General features: G+C 41.0%; 1 protein-coding gene across 4 annotated transcripts in view; it reads right to left on the reverse strand.

The window, feature by feature from the left end:
* PTPRG (protein tyrosine phosphatase receptor type G) overlaps positions 1–17,534 on the reverse strand; it is a 412,532-nt gene that overhangs the window by 55,870 nt on the left and 339,128 nt on the right. For 3 of the 4 annotated variants that reach the window (XM_069811972.1, XM_069811971.1, XM_069811974.1), the window contains exon 13: positions 11,606–11,738. In XM_069811972.1, coding sequence (XP_069668073.1) covers positions 11,606–11,738 — 133 coding nt within the window. Of the gene's footprint in view, positions 1–4,604; positions 4,683–11,605; positions 11,739–17,534 lie in introns of all 4 variants that reach the window. The other variant, XM_069811975.1, reaches the window with a different exon arrangement.

The following is a 17,534-nucleotide window of genomic DNA, read 5'->3' on the forward strand; positions in this document are numbered from 1 at the left end:
CTCTGCCTGCCTTGCAGAGGGCTATTCTCTTACTCCCATTCGAGCCCCACATTTATGCCAGATATCCATCAGCAGGAGTAAACTCCATTTCCTATCTCCATCCACTACTAGTGAGGGATTTGCTCCAGCTGAGGAGCACCTGGATCACCAGCCTCATGGCTGTGCGAAAGGAAAGACATCCCTTTATACATGACTCGGAGAAGCCCCCATCCACAAGGATTCAGCATCGTAGCCCTGAGTCCAACCTGTGGCATGACAGAACATGCCTTGATCTGTAATGGCTTAAAATGTATTTGGCTTGGAGGGTGAATGAGATAGTCTCGTGCTGCTACAAAACATGAGGAATTTTACTAGCACTCACTGGAAAATTTCTGATGGCGGTTAAAAAACAGTTTTAGAGAGTGAATCACTGTGCAGAAATATATCCATTTAACTGATAATTTGATCAGAAGGAAAAAAACCACCAAATTTGAGCCTTCAGGGAGTAGAACATTTGTCATTATTGAGAAATGTTTTGATTTCTGTTTTTTTAAACATTAACAATATTTTTAAAATTCAAATTGGGCTTATTTCTATTACTTTATAAATGTAACTTTGTAGGATATTTCAAAACCTTTTTGTTCTATTTTGGAAAAGACAGGATTTCCAAAACATGAAACAACCCACCAATCAAGAACTGGGTATGCCACCTACGCCTGTTTCAGCTTGAAAGTTAGAACTCAAATGGATTTTAACCTGTAAGTCAGTAGAGTAAAATACATGCTGTTCATAGCAATAGAGGAAATGTTTTCTTTTAAACAAACAAACTCAGTGTTCTACAATAAACTGAATGAATTCACATACTTGCAACATTTGTAATAGCAGCACAACATGTGTTGTGCATTCCAAGGCATTGTTTTTTCCTGAATTGTACAGGTTTTAAGAAAAGTAAAATTAAGTCCACCCCTGCTTGTTATTGTTTCACTAGTCTGCTGATTCCTAGTATTTATCCAAGCAGTTAAGATTGCTGAATTGATTTAATATTCTTACCCTATAATTTTACACTCAGTCCACATCCTGCTGTGAAATAGCTAGTGCTAATGTTAGTCCAAACGCTGCTGTGGGACTTAGGACAGCATAGGGCCCTTCAATAGCTATATTTTATGGTTACAAGGAGAGAGCGAAAATATAATTTATCTGGTTGCTGTGGTTAATTCACAGTTTCACAGCAGAGGTATACTGTTCCCTCTGGGTACATCTACTTGTATTATAGGATATTTCATTCACAGTTTGTCCGAGACATTCCTCTAGCTCTGAACCTACCAATTTATGAGAGCAAATCTACTCCAGAGATACCTGTATACACTTTAACACATACTCTTACATACTAAGAATATTATAGAAAAGATATAAACTAGCAACAGATCAATAGAGAACATAAACTAGCAACAGATCAAACAACAGGTTAATAAATTGTTCCTTCGAGCTGAGAAGGGGAACAGAAAAAGAATGCATCCATCTTCTTAAGAAATAGTCTTTTTTTTAAAAGTGATTTAATTTCACAAAAAGGATTTGTGAAGTTTGTTTCTTTTTTAAAATACCTATCATAGAATTACAAGCCAGAGTTAAAAAATTGTAAAGTTGTCTACAAGTTTCCTGTAGCACAGCTTACAAAAGACCCAACAGATGAGTAAGGAGAAGCCAGTGGTACCAAGCATCCTCTGCCCCTGTGTGTATCAGAAAACCCATACTCCTTGTGGCATACTGTTTCTCAGCGCCTACAAACCAGTTCTTAATGGAGCTTAACTAGGACATTTGAATATTTAAAAATACTCGTTCAAACTTACAACTTGTAAACTACTACCTTTAATGCAGTTACTGCACATAAAATCTTGCTCTTTTTTTCAAGACCTCACCATTACAGCAGCACTGGGGAAGGCATTTCCAGAAAAAAAAAAGTCTGCCATTAATCCATTTAATTAGTTCCACAGAAACAAAACAGAAAGATCAATTGCAGCCATGCTGCAGATCCCTCCTTGCCTGACCTCAGCTGCCCTCATCTGCTCCCCTTTGGTCTTTCTGCAGAAGAAGGTATTTCTGGAAATGTTGGGGAAATGTTGTTATACCTCTAAACAAAGCAGTGAGGAGCAGTGAGGAGTGTGTCCAACTCACTGCAGAGACTTTTGCATAAACTTCATCCCCTTTAGGGATGGCCTGTGCAGGCCTGCGGGCAAAGCATAGCCTAAATGTCTCCGCTCTTAAGGGACACATCATATAGCAAATTAAAAATAAAAAAAGTATACTTTTGTTGTTGGGGAGTTTTCAAGGTCACCAACATGATATTTTGAATGTTAGTCTTCCACAACTGAAGCATGTATTCTCCTGTTGTTTGACTTCTGATTGCATGCTTGACATTATCTTTTAAAATGAAGGTGATGCAGATCCAGGCTCCCACTGAGTTCAATGGCCACATCCATAAAAGTGCCTGCAGAAAAGATGTTCACACAACTGACCCACGGGGTACAAACAACCCAGGAACTGAGGAACACGCACAGTTTCAGAGTAAGAGCTCTCATTTAAAGGTACTGTTAAAAATAATCACAATCCAGCAGGCACTGGCGCTGGGACGGGTGGTTTCACAACTGTGAAATCTTGGTTCTTTGAATAATCGCCATTCCCCATCTCCTTTGCAAGAAAATACTTTCATGTAACAGCCTTTGCAGGGATGTCTAGATTCAGTCACCCTGGGTGCTTGCTCACAGGGTCTTTGCCCTTGGCACCAGGGGTGGCCTCATGTTGGCACTCACTGCTGATAACGGGGCAGTATTGACACGTGCAGTACGGATAGTGCCTTAGATAACACACAATGGGGGCAAGAAACCACAGCTACACCAACCCCTTCTCCTCTGCTTTGTTTCTAAACTTCAAATCATAGTTGTACTCTTAACTCTTTCCTACTTTTAGGCTCCCTGTTGCAGGAGAACAGATGGAACAAAACTCCAAACAGATTTTTTTTCCACCAACCTGTGGGTCTCCTGACACAGTTGTCCTCTGCAAGCTGCCTTTGCAGTTTCTCTCCTGCCCATTAGTATCTTCCTTTCACTCTCTCCAAAGCTAAAGCCCTCCCTCCTCCCCCCAGTTCTTAGATGCGCTCTTTTATCAGCTTCATGTTATTCATTTTAGACACGATGCGTTTAAACTGTGTCTCCCAAATGCTTTTTCAGGCTTCCAGTCTGTGATTTACAGGACAATTTATCACACTACACCATTCCTCCACTTTTCTCACGCTTGCATGTGTGCTTCAAAGCTCGCACCGCAGAGCTGTGGAGAACTGGTCTCGAAGCTCCCGTGCAGGATCAATGAGTCCTGTGGTGCTCCTGAAGAATGGCTGCTTAACCTTGTTTTGGAACCTAGAAATGATGGGACTTCCGTAGACCACTGCTTTATTGTCTTTCCTATCATGAAGCATTTTCTAAGGTTAAACCTAAATTCCTCTCTTGCTGCAATTAAAGCCAAAGACTCCTCATCACCAGCACAACGGGTGCAGATGATCATGTATTCCTTGCAGACCCCTTTCATGTACTAGAGCACTTGCTTCCCCTTCTCTGCTAACAACCCTGCCTATCCATCTAGTCTGACCAACTTGCTCACAGAAAATGTTTATCGCTCAAGAACAACCATAGCCCTCTCTTATTTACACCTGGAAATACACCAGCCTGCTATAAATCTGGATTTGCTTTTCGTTTACAGGACAGCTGAGAGGAGAACATTGCTTCATGAAATTCAGATGAAGGCTGGACATGCGTGACACAGGAAGAAGCTGGCTTCAAATACCTGGCAAGAAGCAACTTGTTATTGCAGTTGCAGTCTTGAGAACCCATTTAAGGTGATACAGGTTCTTCAGTCATGTGGACTCAAATTTACAAGGGCAAGGTCTGATTTAGCTGATACCAGTTATTCAGGAGTCACTCTGTTAACACCAATGGGACTGCTCAGGTTTAAACCTGAAGCAAAATCTAGACTGTGCTATTTCTTTGAAATGGGACCTTCCTAGGTCAAAATGTGCTTGCTGATTTTTGATGTTGCTCCTGATGCTGTATAATTAGGATTAAAAGTACTATTTTCTGAGCTTTGTAGATATCCTGGTAGTTCTGGAAATCACCACTGATCTGCATTTAAGCTCGGCAAATTCCTCTCCAACTTCCTCACCAGTGAGGAAATGGAAATCTTGCAGAATTCTGGGTTTGCGAGAAAAAGTAAAATCAGTGTTAATTAAAGAAGAGTAAAAGTAACAGGCATATAATGAGAGAACATGCCCCCTTCCACAGTCTAGCTCTTAACAGATCATCCAGCATGCTTAAAAAGCAACTTTCCATCTGCAAATCTGTCTCTCTCTCTTTTTTGTCTAATGAGCATGAGTTAGTCTGTTCAAAAGCCCAAATGGGCATCTCAGGGCCAATTCAGCAGCAGGGGGTCCGTTACTATAACAACTGACAACTCCTGTGATTTCTGAAAGGCCCTGAAGTAGCCATTTGGGAAATGGTTATTGAGCAAGAAGTTGGGAAGGAATGGCTGTGCGTGGTGCGGCATCCTGGCCTCCCCTGCGCACCGCTGCGCTCACCTACCTCAGCCCTTCATCCACAGAGGGAAACCCGGTGCCCCACCACGCTTGCGAACGGCCGGGCTGGATCCTTTTCCGTCCCCTGCAAGAGGAGAAGATAAAAGCCCACGAGCCGACAAGGGGAAGAACAGCAGCGGCACGCTACAGTTTGGCGTTAGCGGATCTCCTTGCGGGCTCTCCCCGCCTCGCCCCAGGCTGCGCGTTGCCGGATGAAAAAGCACAGACGCTGTCAGAGAAGTTTTCATATTGATTTTCCTCGTAACAGAAGAATGACGGGTGCTCAAAGAACGATACCAACAGCTAGAACAAGCAACCGGCAGCTGCCCTAAGCTTCAGGCTTGAAAGCAAGCTGCCTGCCGTCGGCACAAAGGATGAGCTCGGTTTCCCACGTGGGATAAGAGGGAGCTGATCACAGGGTTGCTCCTCTTTAATGAAAACAAGCAGTGCTTTGAGATACAGCACACAAAAGGGCCCAATATTTCAGTGCCTTTACCTCCAGCACCGGCAAAATCAAATACAACCTGGATCTTCAGCAATAAAAGCTGAAGTGCTTTTCCTGCATTGCTTGGGTCGAGGCAGGGAGATCAGAGGGCTCAGAATCAAGCCGGGCTGCATCCCACTTGCCAGGCAGCGATCTGCCCCGTCCCCATCCCTCTGAGGCTTTCTGCCATCATACAAGACTAGATGTGGCCATTCCCAGAGGAAAATGAAAGCATGCCCTGTTCAGTATGAGCACATCTGGTCATTAAAATGGAGATAAAAGCTGCAAGAGGTTTCAGGCGCGCCACTCACCTCCACATTTCCCCTCGTCTCCCCGTGGCATTGCCTGTCTCCCAGCTTAGGAAATCTCTTGCCCTTGTCGGCTAATTCTCCTCACTGCCTGTGATGACACGAGTTATACTCTGGGGCACTGCCATCCCCAAGCTAAGCACAAGTGCCTGGACGTGGTCCTCAGGCATCACTGGGGGCAGTGTCAGTGACAGCGTGAGCATCCCCGGCCCTCCTGCTCATTCCTGCCTCGTGCTGGTCCCTCAATTATGCTGGTACAACTCTCTCTGGTTACTACATGAACCAGACTGGGAGCTAATCTGGCTTAAATCAGGGCATGAAAGCCCCTCACTTCTTCTGTGTTTTTTTTTTTGTGTGTGTGGTTTTTTTTGTTGTTTTTTTTGTTTTGTTTTTTTTTTAACGTGGACTATTTCTCAATCCAGCTCCTCACATGGCTGTACAAACATTTGCACTGGTATCACAGAGGGCAGAACAAGGGCAGGAACGGAGGAGGCTGCTTGAACCGCTGCTGCTGAAATAAATACTCATGCAACTGCACCCGAGGCATTCTTAAAACCAACACACAGGCTCTCAGGAAGTGTTACCACCTAGCATCCTCCACAAGTGAGAAAATGAGCAGAATCACGAATATTTTAGAGTAAGCTGAAAGCAGCTTTTATCATTATAAGCAAGCAATTTTACAATGGTCTGTAAATTTGCAATGTTCCTTTTTCAATCAGTACAGTAGATGAACAACACATTGTGTACTCATAAAATAAAACCTAGAGATAGGTTCAAATAACAATTCCAGCACTTTTTACAACCTGCTGCAGGCAGAAGTTTTTTTTCCCTGATAAAGTTTTAACACTCTCTTAGCTATGGAGTTGTGCAAGTTCCCCAAAATTTAATACCAAAAGGCAGTTTTTCAAGGCATGGTTATTAGACACAGTAACTACAACAGTTCTTGGTCTTATGATGCAGGTTTCATTTCTATATTACAAACTGATTTACAAATACAGCTGACCAACCTTCTCCAGTGCTATTTTACCAGTGACAGAACTCAGATGCTGAAATATTGAACACCTGAGTTTGCTCCCAGTGAGGTCTTTGCCACCGAGTTCAACAACAATACTGTCAAACCGTAAGTGACTTGGCCCCAGGTCACACAGAAAATCAATGACTGGGTCAGGAAAGGAACCCATGTCTCCTGGTGCTCAATGTCATTTCTTCTGCACAGAAAGGCACTGCCAGAGAAGTACAAGGCTCTGCCACAGGACCCATCCCAAGGATTCTGTTCAATTCAACAGGATGCTTAACAAAAACCTAAGAAAACTCTTACTATCTACTAAATTCTATAGGGTTTTGCCTAAGGAAAATTAAAGGCATCTTTTTCCCAAGCTGTCTCATATACACACATGACTATAAACAAGCAATGCAAGCTTGCTTGCTTGGTCTTTGAAAGGCAGCAGCTGTGTTGTTCCAAAAATCCCTCCTGAATGTAAACGTATTAGCACTGTATAAACAGCTTGATTTAATAAGAAATGCAACACAATATTCCCGCTTTGTCTTTGGGATCACGATGTTGATGGCGGCAATAATTCAGAGGTGAATTATGGTATGTGTTCAGAAGAAAGAAAAAGAAAACTCTCCAGCTATAGTTGTGAATTAATTTCTTCCTCTTAGCTGAAAATGAGAAATGGCTATAATTTAGTTCCCATTTAAAAGTTGCTGTTGGCTAAACTCTAAAATCTTAATTGCTTCTTAATATTCTCTGCTTATTTTTCCCTTTGAAACCACAGTCTATAGCATTGTAGTGTTTAGATTAAAAACCAGAATGGAAAACAAACAGTGGAAGGTCACCAGTCACTCCTAAAATATGGTTTTTTTTTTTTTCTAAAATGACAGAACTTAATGTGCATCGAAGTATTTTAGTTGATTTCCCAACTCTAGTCACCCTCCTGCACCTCTGTGAAAAAGAAAGTGGCACTGACCATGGGTTTCCCTTAAAGTGTCACTACTCAGGACTTGTTCAATTTGCAACAGAATATAGTGGAAGTGCTAGAAAAGACATGCTTCAAGCCATGTTATGGCTCAGCATGCTATAGGAACTCGCCTTGCTGCAAAAAAACTGAAGTCACACTCAATCCCTAAATAGTTTGGAGGTCACTACCAAACACACTCTGCATTTCTCAGAGCTTGTAGAAAAGGCTGTGAGAATAACAGTGGCAAAGACTGCAGACAATCCAAATCAAATTTTAAACTGACCTTGAAGAACTGCAGAAGGATCTCATGATACTGAGTCTGGGTATAAAATCACAGATGCAAAACAAATGCCCAGAAATGCAAAAATCATGTGCTTGGGAAACTGCACCTCACAATGCACACATTTTAATGGGCTCTAGATGACCTAGTAGTGCTCCAGCGAAAGATCCTAAAATTCCAGCGAATAGTTCTCAGAAATACTCAGTGGTTGTCCCTACAGCACACAATTTCAGGAACCAGTACAAAAGGAATGAAAGCAGAAAAATACCACTGTGCCACTGCAGAAGCGAATGGTGAATCTACATGTTGAGTAAAACAAGGATCTGGTCTCCTCACCTTTTCTGTCTGCTAAGACTCAAATTCTTGACTTGATGCTAAAAGAAATCAGTTTCAAGCACTAGAGGTCCTGGGAGCAACAGTCCCCTTCATCGTGCCTACTCCAGCTCAAGGCCAGCTTTTCCTCAGGAGGAATCAAAGATGCACAGAAGCAAACTGAAACTACAGCCATCATTGTCCCTCCTGCCCAGGAAGCCCAACTGCCAACCAGCCCCAGTGGACACGTGGCTTCTGGTCATCCCACGATGGTGGTGTTCTCATTGTTCTGGGATAAAAGGCAGAGCAATTTTTGCAGCTTCATTATGGTGACCTAGTTTATTTTCCACTCTACCAACTCAAAATCACATAGCCCTCTTTGCACAGCGGTGCCATTAAAAGTACTGAATTCAGGAAACTTTAGTAGAAAGGTAATTCAGAGCTGCTGCTTGCCTGCAAGTTCCCATCCCTTTTCATTACTGAGATGGCCATCACGCTAAAAAGACGGAAGTGACCCTTTCTCTTCAACATCAATCATATTCTTTCGCCATTTGTCCAGGATCCACATAGAAAAGGAACTGAGAACAGCAAATTACCTCTGCAAATAAGGGAGTCTCGTTCAGAAATGGCAGAGATCATTTCCAAATATATTCAATTACAAGAAGGCTCTAATGAACACAGCATGGAAGCTCAACAGATAAAAGAAAGGAAAAGCTTCACCAAACAATGACTGCTTCCTATCACTCTCCTTTTCAAATAAAGGGAACAGAAAATGAAGCTTCCTTACAACAAGACATCATCACAAAACTTATTTCATTGCTGTATCACGGAATGAGTTACAAAGGATCCAAACAGAGATAAATGCTTTGCCAAACAGAGATAAACGTTTTGCCAAACCTTCACAAGCAACTTCCCTAACTCCTTATTTTGGTCCCTGGATAATAGGGCATCGACGCAATGCAAACAAGCAGAAGGCTTCTCTCTGCTTCATTGTTCTACTTATGTCACCTCTGGTCTGAAATCATTTAATCCCACAAATGCTCAAAAAACGCAAAAGTGAAAATATCATTTGTTTCACCCTCAGAATGTATTGCCAAAGGGTAACTATGTCTCTTCTGCATTTTCTAGTTCTCTGAATTTTGTTTTGTAATGCTTTTTCTCACACAAAACAAAGAACTGCTGTGCAAGAAAAGACCCCTTGGTCCAGCACGCCTGTCCCCTTGAGGGTTATCCTTTCATAACAAGTGTTTCTCTGCTGTGCACTTCAATACCATGTTTCCCTTACTGAAAAATCTGTCTCAAACTCGTTTTCACGCCATTTGCTTTGATGGTGTTATTTAGCAAATTATTCCATATGTTGCCCATTACATTTTAAGCTAAGTATTTCTTCCTAAAAATCCGGATCACTGTTCCTTTCAAACTTGTAAATTAGGCTCCACAGTGTCTGAGGATCTGTTTTTTCCTCACTTTAAAACACTCACAGAGATAAACATTTTATTTTTCCTAAGGAAAGGTAATCACACTGAAAAGGGCACACAAAATGCTGTGTTGCAACTTCAGTGACGTGGTCTGCAGAACGTGAAATGTTACTGTGGACAATTTGTGTTCTAGTTGCTTGTTGATTTATCCTAAAACACACGTTTACTTTTTTTATACACAGTCTGTATTTGTTAAAAAAATCCTCAAAACTATGCAGGTAGACACAGGAGATTATTTTGAAGCTAGTACACATGTGCTCTCAAGTTTGTTTATTGTTCCTCAATTTGTTGCTTCATATTTATCAAAAAACTTTGCCTGCTACATGACATACTTTCCATGTCCATATTAATTTTTAATCTCCACCTTTTTTTAATATCAATTTTACACAAAAAAATTGATCCCTGCTGTCAAGGGTATTAATGACAATGCCTATTTTACCAAAGCCACTGATGAATGTTAACTACTCATGCATATTATGGAGAGCAGATAAGAAACAATTACTGTCCATATGCAAAATAACAAACATTACTGAAAAAGTAATTTGGTTTCAGCTAAAGTCTTTGTTCATGTATCTTCCTTGATTTATGTGTGGTTTTGTTACTATGAAGCAAATAAAAATTATATGAAGTGGATGGTTAGGAATTTAGAAGATAAAAAGTATTTAACTTTAACATATCTTAATTTTAGACTCGAGTAATATTATGATCTACAACAGAAGCCAATATTTATCAAAAATTAGTCTCTTAACTATTCGTTACTAAGCCAGTACTTTACAACTTTAGTATCTTCTCATGGATGGTATTGTTACTCTTTGAGCAAATTAAACACTCATTTTGCAATGATTTCTCTCAATCCATTAGTGAAATTGCAGGAAATGGAAATGTTTTCCAAACAGGGTGAGGTACCAACATTCTTCTTGATAATAGCTGTTAGCATTTTATTTCAAAACCTTTCCTCCTGAGAAGAGCATTTTGTATCAATGCAAGACAAATATTACTAACCCCTCATTACAGTGCTTCAGAATATACCTTATTCTTCAAGGACTTGCCTGGTGTGAATGCAACTTAGTTTAGTCCTTCAAATGAAGAAAACATATATCGAAGGACAGGACACTACAATGGGATCTTCAGAACCTTTCCCATTTCAGCTTTTGTGCACATAGTACTGCAATTTTATTCATTGTCTTACTGCAGTGATGTTAATTACTTGCAAATGTTAATAGAAATGATTTTCACAAGACCATTGTAATCTATTCATTAATATTCTTTCAAATGTTCCCAGCCTCAACAATTTGGCCAATTAATTGTCAGCAGAATGGGTGTACTGAAAAACAGCTTGGTAGTTTTTTTAACTGATTCTGCAAATATAATGATCTATGGAATGCTATTTCTCATCAAAGCTACTTTTCTGTGTCCCATCTAATGAGGTTTTGAAATAATTCCTAAATACCTTCTATGAGGCTAATCCCTGGTTAATTCTCATTACCAGGGTGTCTTGGGGTTTTGGGTTCTGGTTTTGGCACAAGAAGGTGCTGCAGGTTTTAATTTACTCTCAATCAAATGGAGATGGATTTGTTGATGCTAATCCTAGTCTCCACCACTGAACCAGTGCCCAATGGTGTAAAGGACAGTATCTCTTTGTAAAAGGCAATCTTTACTTTCAAGACCTTGCAGGCTGCACTTCTGAACACTTCACCAATGCTAAAGAACTACTCAGAGCATTGCCATGTAACATGAAACAAGCTTGTCCCCCTTTCTTGAAGTACAGTCAAAGGAAGAAAAGAACTGCTCAAGGTCACACAGGTGGTCTGTGGCAAAGCCACCCATGGAACCAAGTCCAGTCTCACCGGGCCTTTCTGCCATGACCACCTTTCCTGAAGGTCAAGACAAAGATACCTTTTTATAGCTATATTAGAGGGACTAATTGTGAAAATAGTTGTTGGCATTACAGCTGGCTCAACCATTGCTAGAGCTCTACCAAGCTCATTTACATGACACAAAAAATCAATATTGAAGACAGCTGAATAGTTAACCAACAGAGCTGTTCTAGCATCCAGAGAGTTATCTAATGCATCTATCACCATAACATCTAACAAAATAAAAAACACAGGACCACATTAAAAAACACCACCTGAAATATGTTTTAAATCATAATCAGTTTCCAATCAAAAGGAAACAGGCTCACCTCCAGTAGACAAGCACAGCAATGAGAAGAATGAGGCACACGAAGGTCAGTGCTGAGACCACAATAAGCGGGATGATCCATTCCATTTTACCAGGAGAAGGTCTCGTCGCCATGCTGGAGCTGTTCTTGTCAGCTGTGTGTTAAAACACATAACAAAACCAATCACTAAATAGAAAGAGAATTACTGTATGGAAGAATGTGTAAGCAAAACAAATAGCTTGTCCATTTTACATGGTATGAGTAAACAGAGCAAAGATCTTCTAACTGCAGGGTGGGACTCCATTTGTCTTTAGTCTGAGACATGAGAGCACAAAAGTATGGTGTTTATTGCCACATATGGCTTGGATTTTACTACTGCCTGTAATTACAGTCTCATAGACAATTTAGGACTCTATCGTGCAAGCACCTATTATCAGATGTGGAGTACTCCACTGAGTCATTTCACCACAGTAACAAAGTAAACGCTTTGCTCGGTCATCAGTGTTTGCAGATAAATGCACTCTGTTTCTCAACACTACAGGACAGCCCTGTTTGCAAAGCTCAGTGTAATACTTTGCTTCAGAAATAAATTTCTTGGTAACTATCTTAAAATAAAAAATCCTCAACATGTTGGGTGTCATGTCACATCATTTGCAGAATTGTCACAATCTGGTGAGTTACTGCATACGAAAGCACTTTTCAGCATATGGATTGTCAAGATGGATGGATGAATGAATGTTGTAACTGACAGAAGAAATCATTATGCCACAGCTTTTGAACAAAGTTAAAGTTGGTCAATATCCTGAGATCTGGCCGAGTAACTCCATTTCACTTTTCGCTTGACACCTTGTTAAAATTACTGTATCATATATCAGATGAATATCTAGAGGTTCTGCAAGTACTGGAGCCAATGAACATAGACGCTGTATCAATGTATTTGAAAAGACACCTAATTTGTGCAAATTCATGTAGACTTGACGAATAAATTGTTTTAGACAGAATGATAAAAGAAAAATACAGAAGCTGATTCTGTATCTTACTCATGTTTCCTAACAAACAGGCGGTAGTTGATCAATACCTGTCAACAGGACGTAATTGGAAAGGATTAGGGTAAACAGCTTCAGATTTCTTTGAGCATTGAAACGTACGCACTTGACTTCTACTTTTTAGCCTACGTGAGTCTTTCCTTACCAATGTGCTTCCTTGCCCTCATTCAGTATTATATTATCATATCTTCTGAAACTGCTGCAAATCCTACCAGAACAACATAATTGCCTTTTCACCATAGGCAGGCAAAACACAGATAATTGGAAGTCACCAGATGTCACATAATATGAAGTCATACTCTATTTTAATAGCATTTAGATTATACTCTTCCATAGGCAGGAGTAAAATCCAACTAACATGGAAGTAAAGGTTAATTGTAAATGCTTTTGCCTGACTGCTGAAAACAGAGCAAGGCTGCAGGCTGCTGCAAGCCCAGCAAGAAATCTTTCTAGTTTTAAGAACTAGGCTGATGGAGGTAATGCCCTTTAGCAAGCAGCCTAAATGAGGTGCTAATCAGAGGGATGTTTGGGGGAAGCAAACGTGCACTGAGTATAGAACTGATCAAAAGAGATGAGTAGCCAGTTGTCTCCAACTTCAGTAAGAAAGGCTACCAAGGTTACCAACGGTGCCACTTCGCAGAATAGGCACACAACGTTGTACCTCCAGCACGTGGTAAGTTTTCATCTTCACAGCATACTAATAATATACAACATCCCATTTTTAAGATAGGTCTTTAATTTCCTTGACTAGCAAAGAATAAGGAAAAGAACAACCCCCAAATTAGAGCAAAGGCTTATTCTCTGTATTTGCCAGACTTGCAAAAATCATAAGCCCTGAGGCATCAGTTTTTATCAGTGCATTTCAAATCAATTAACAGCATGAAAAAATTAAGCCTGTGAGGTAAGCGTTACTAATCAGAATGGTAAAGGGGACAAAGCAAAAAACCATGCAATGTAATAAAACTTCATAGGAGAGCCAAATAGCCCCCCCACCTTACATCCGTCAGGGTGTTGCTTCATTTCTCTCCAAGGACAGTATTCTGTTTAGTTTCACCTCCACATATTTCAACACAAAAACATATGTTTCTGTTTGCATGGGAAGAAAATTAAATTCCATTGTAAGCACAGCATGGGCTAGAGTCCCAATGCACACTATTAAATTCTGCAGTGCTCACGATGCTCCTCGTACTCAGTCTACTGTGGAGAACGCATTTATCTGACCCTGCCAACTCCCTATATCACAGATGTGAGGATAAGAAAGCATCCAGTATGCTGAGTGCCAGAATAGCAAATGCCACTCCCGCGTGCTGATGGCTGGCCCCGAAATTCCAGTAGGGAATGCCCAAGCAGTGATGTGCTTCAGAAAAAAAAGAGACCATTCCCGTGCTGGCTTTGAAGAAAAAGTCTTAGGTGTTTTCCACTGCTTAAGTAAAGTGTTGAGAGAGCTTAAACAAAACAATGCCAGTAAAAATTGTACTAGAATGACAGTTGGGGCCAGAAGTACAGCAGTGCAGCTGGAGTGGTGGCGCCTGTCTCTTGAGTGTCATGGCAGAAGAGCCTAAGAAAAGGCAGCACACTGGAGAACTTGGAAAAGGAGCTGAAGAAAATACACACCAAAAAAGGCAGATCTGGGCCTTTATAGCTTCCTGTTCTCCTATATAATAAAATATTACAAAATTTAAAAAGTCAGCATTTCACTCTTTTCCAAAGCAAGAATGTTGAGCCTTGGTAGTGTCAACAGCATATCCTTGTAACGGTGCCCACCATACGCTGTACTTTGGGAAGGGGGGGGGAGCTTAAAAAATGGACCAGGAAACTCCATTTTTGCTAAGCAATGTAAACAGTTTCCAGTGGCATATGCCTTCGTTGAATTAATTCAGTTTGCCTTTTACTGGCTTGGAATTCATCCCAGTAGGAAGGAATAAAAATTATTACAGCATATCTGTTTCAGGAGGTCCCACACAATACAAGCCCTGGCACTGCTAAATCCACTCCTGCGTCTGGAAAAATCCGTAACTCCTGTGAACCACCCATTCAGCAGTTCCACCCAGGCCCTGGATGGATGAGGCCCTGGCACAGAAAGTATTAGAGGGCATTAGGCATCGAGGGAGGCTTTGGCAGCGCAACTCTTGCACAAAGGTCAAGGCAAGAAAAGGGCATTCTACAATTTGTGAAATGTGCTGTTTTTCCGCGTATTCTTCGTAATTGGTTCCTGAGAATAGAAACATGTTTATTTCCCTTAAGTTACACTGCCTTCTATAATAAGCAAGCATAGCTGTAATATATAACTTATCTACCTTTATCATCCCTTGCCATTGCACAAACCGCCAGGACAAAGTTCTGTTTGTTGTACCGTTACACATACCCTTAACTACGACAACATGCGTGTTCTGCAGGCCAAAAGAAAACCCCCACTGCTGAACTGCCTCAGACCATCCATTCTCTTAAAAGAAAGTCACCTGCTCATCTTTCCTTTGAGCAAATGAAATTATGGACTTATACAAAAGTATCAATTCATTCTGGAAAACTGTATCGGCCATATTATTAAATGATGAAAAGGCAAACCCATGTTTTTAAAAAAAGTATTACCTTTGATACAAGCTCATGCCATGGTGCAGCTATTTCCTCTCTATTTCTTTAAAGGCATTCCTGCAGTAGTCATACTTAAACCAGGCTGTGCACAACTAAGCATGACTTTTCGTTGTTTTGTAAACAGATGCCAATCATTTTTAATCCTGATGTCAGATATCTGAAATTCATACTGTTTGCAAACATCAAATAATTCAATTCTTTCATTTTCAATCCATTCTGCTGCTTGCTCCTGTAAGTTACCATGCAAAATGGCTCAAGTGCCACATGAAAATACAGCTTAATAATCCTTGCCACGTATGGAGAAAGAAAGAATTACACAGATGTTTAATTATCTTAATGAGGTTATCCCCAAAAGGCTTTTGTAACCTCAGACCTGGCAAAGACTGCTCTAAACCAAAATTCAGTCTCTGCTAAAAGCGTACACCAGGCTTGAAATTTAACCCTGCACATCACGATCTCTCTACAAACCCCTCTTGTGGGAGGAACTTGGCAGAAGCAGGTGAGCGCGGAGGGATGGGAGGACCTGGCCGAAGTTGGGATCAAGGGCCAATCCCATGTCTCTGTTCTCAGTCCCAGCTCATGACTCAAAAAGCACCAACCGGACATCTATTGCTTTGCTCACAACAACCCATTTGTTATCTCCTGTCAAATACAAAGGATCCGTTTAACTGTCCGGCACAACAAACCAAAATTCTGTGGGATAATACCTGCTCTAGCCTGATTAAACTGAATCATGCTCTTTTTTTTTTTTAACTCTCTTTTTTTTTTTTTTGGTATAGCATCATTCTAATCGCTGTTTTTCTAATTTTCAGGTTTCAGAGTCATGGACAATGCTGAGCAGCTGCGTGTGTAACAGTTGCAGATCAAAGGTACAATTAGTCTACTGTGGGCACCAAAACAGAGAAAAGGATGATCAGGAAAATGAAAGAGGAGAACGCAAGCAAGCATCCAGTGACAGAAGAAAATCATTAGCATTGGCCGATACCACTAGACAAGAAGAGGCCAATGCCATTTGGAAAATAATGACATGGCCTCAGGAGAGGTGTGTGTGTATGTGCGTGTGAAATAAGCACTAAAAGAAAATGAGCCTTGCTGTACTAATTGGCCTCGCACTTTCCCTGTAATTTCTCATGTGTTCCCTGTTCTCCTCTAATCATCCACACTCGTGAGTACTTCCCCATTCAGTTATCTCCTTACAACTGCTAATTTGATGCTATATAATTAATTTTACAAGTGTACATTGTTATGAAACAATTTTCTACTCTTTAAAATGATTAAACTTTCTACTCACAAAAACATTTTTGAAACCTTGACAGCTTTTTAAAAACTGCTTTCCTGGAGAAAAGAAAGATGCATTCAAAAAGTTTCTGCCCTCTGTGGGACACAGTAAGCTGCAGGGGTTCTTTCTGCTCACTTTGGAAGTGGCCTTCACCCTCTTCTAACTGTCCTGATGCTCAGGAATGCTTTCAGACACTTCTAGCAATGTCCTCTTGGCTTCACGAGTCATTGTCTTGATTTCAGGTTTACCTTGTTATGGAAAACCTTTAAGGCCCTTTCTCACAGGAGGAGGTCTTGCTTATGTCTGGAGTTTCATTGAACTCAACTCCTTGCATGAGGTATGTCAGGTCTGTCTGTATGAATTGCAAATTTCCATATTACTGTGGAAAACAATTAAGATGAAGCAACTAGTCTTAGGCTTTGTGCTAGTGTTTGATTGATTCGATTCACCAGCTGTGGTTTTGCTGGCATGTGTCTTTGGTAACCTAGATCCAGCCTGGATCTTCTCCTGCATTCCCAAGAGTCTTCTCACAGGAGTAGCACTTCTAGCAGGCCAGCCAGGCCTTACTTAGACACATCTAGTAAAATACTTGGGCAAGTTCCAGGTTAGGTCAACCTCAGCTATCCACTGCAGAAGCTTGGTGACATGAGATGCAAAGAAAAGAAGGACTTGCCTGAAGAGACTTTGAAGGACGAGGTCCTCATATCTGGTATAAAGAGATTCAGGCTGGAAGCCTCTGTCCCAAAGCCAGTAAGAGACATCTTAAAATCTTCTCAGAGTTTAAAAACACTGACCCTTCCCAACGTCTGGACAGGGAGTCACCAGGTTTGTGACCAACCTAACTTCTTCCACCTGGAGGTCAAGGACAGGGAATGAACCTCTACCCCAAGGAAAATGGCACAAATGGGCCCTTCTTCATCTCTGAATAACCATTCCCAGCCCTTTTGCTGCTGAGTGTACTCTTCAGCGCACTGAGGGGCCCGCGAGAGGCTTGTCTGGGAAGCTGAATATATGGTACAATTCCTTCTCCTCA

Source organism: Haliaeetus albicilla, chromosome 24, assembly GCF_947461875.1.
Source record: "Haliaeetus albicilla chromosome 24, bHalAlb1.1, whole genome shotgun sequence".
Lineage (NCBI taxonomy): Eukaryota > Metazoa > Chordata > Aves > Accipitriformes > Accipitridae > Haliaeetus > Haliaeetus albicilla.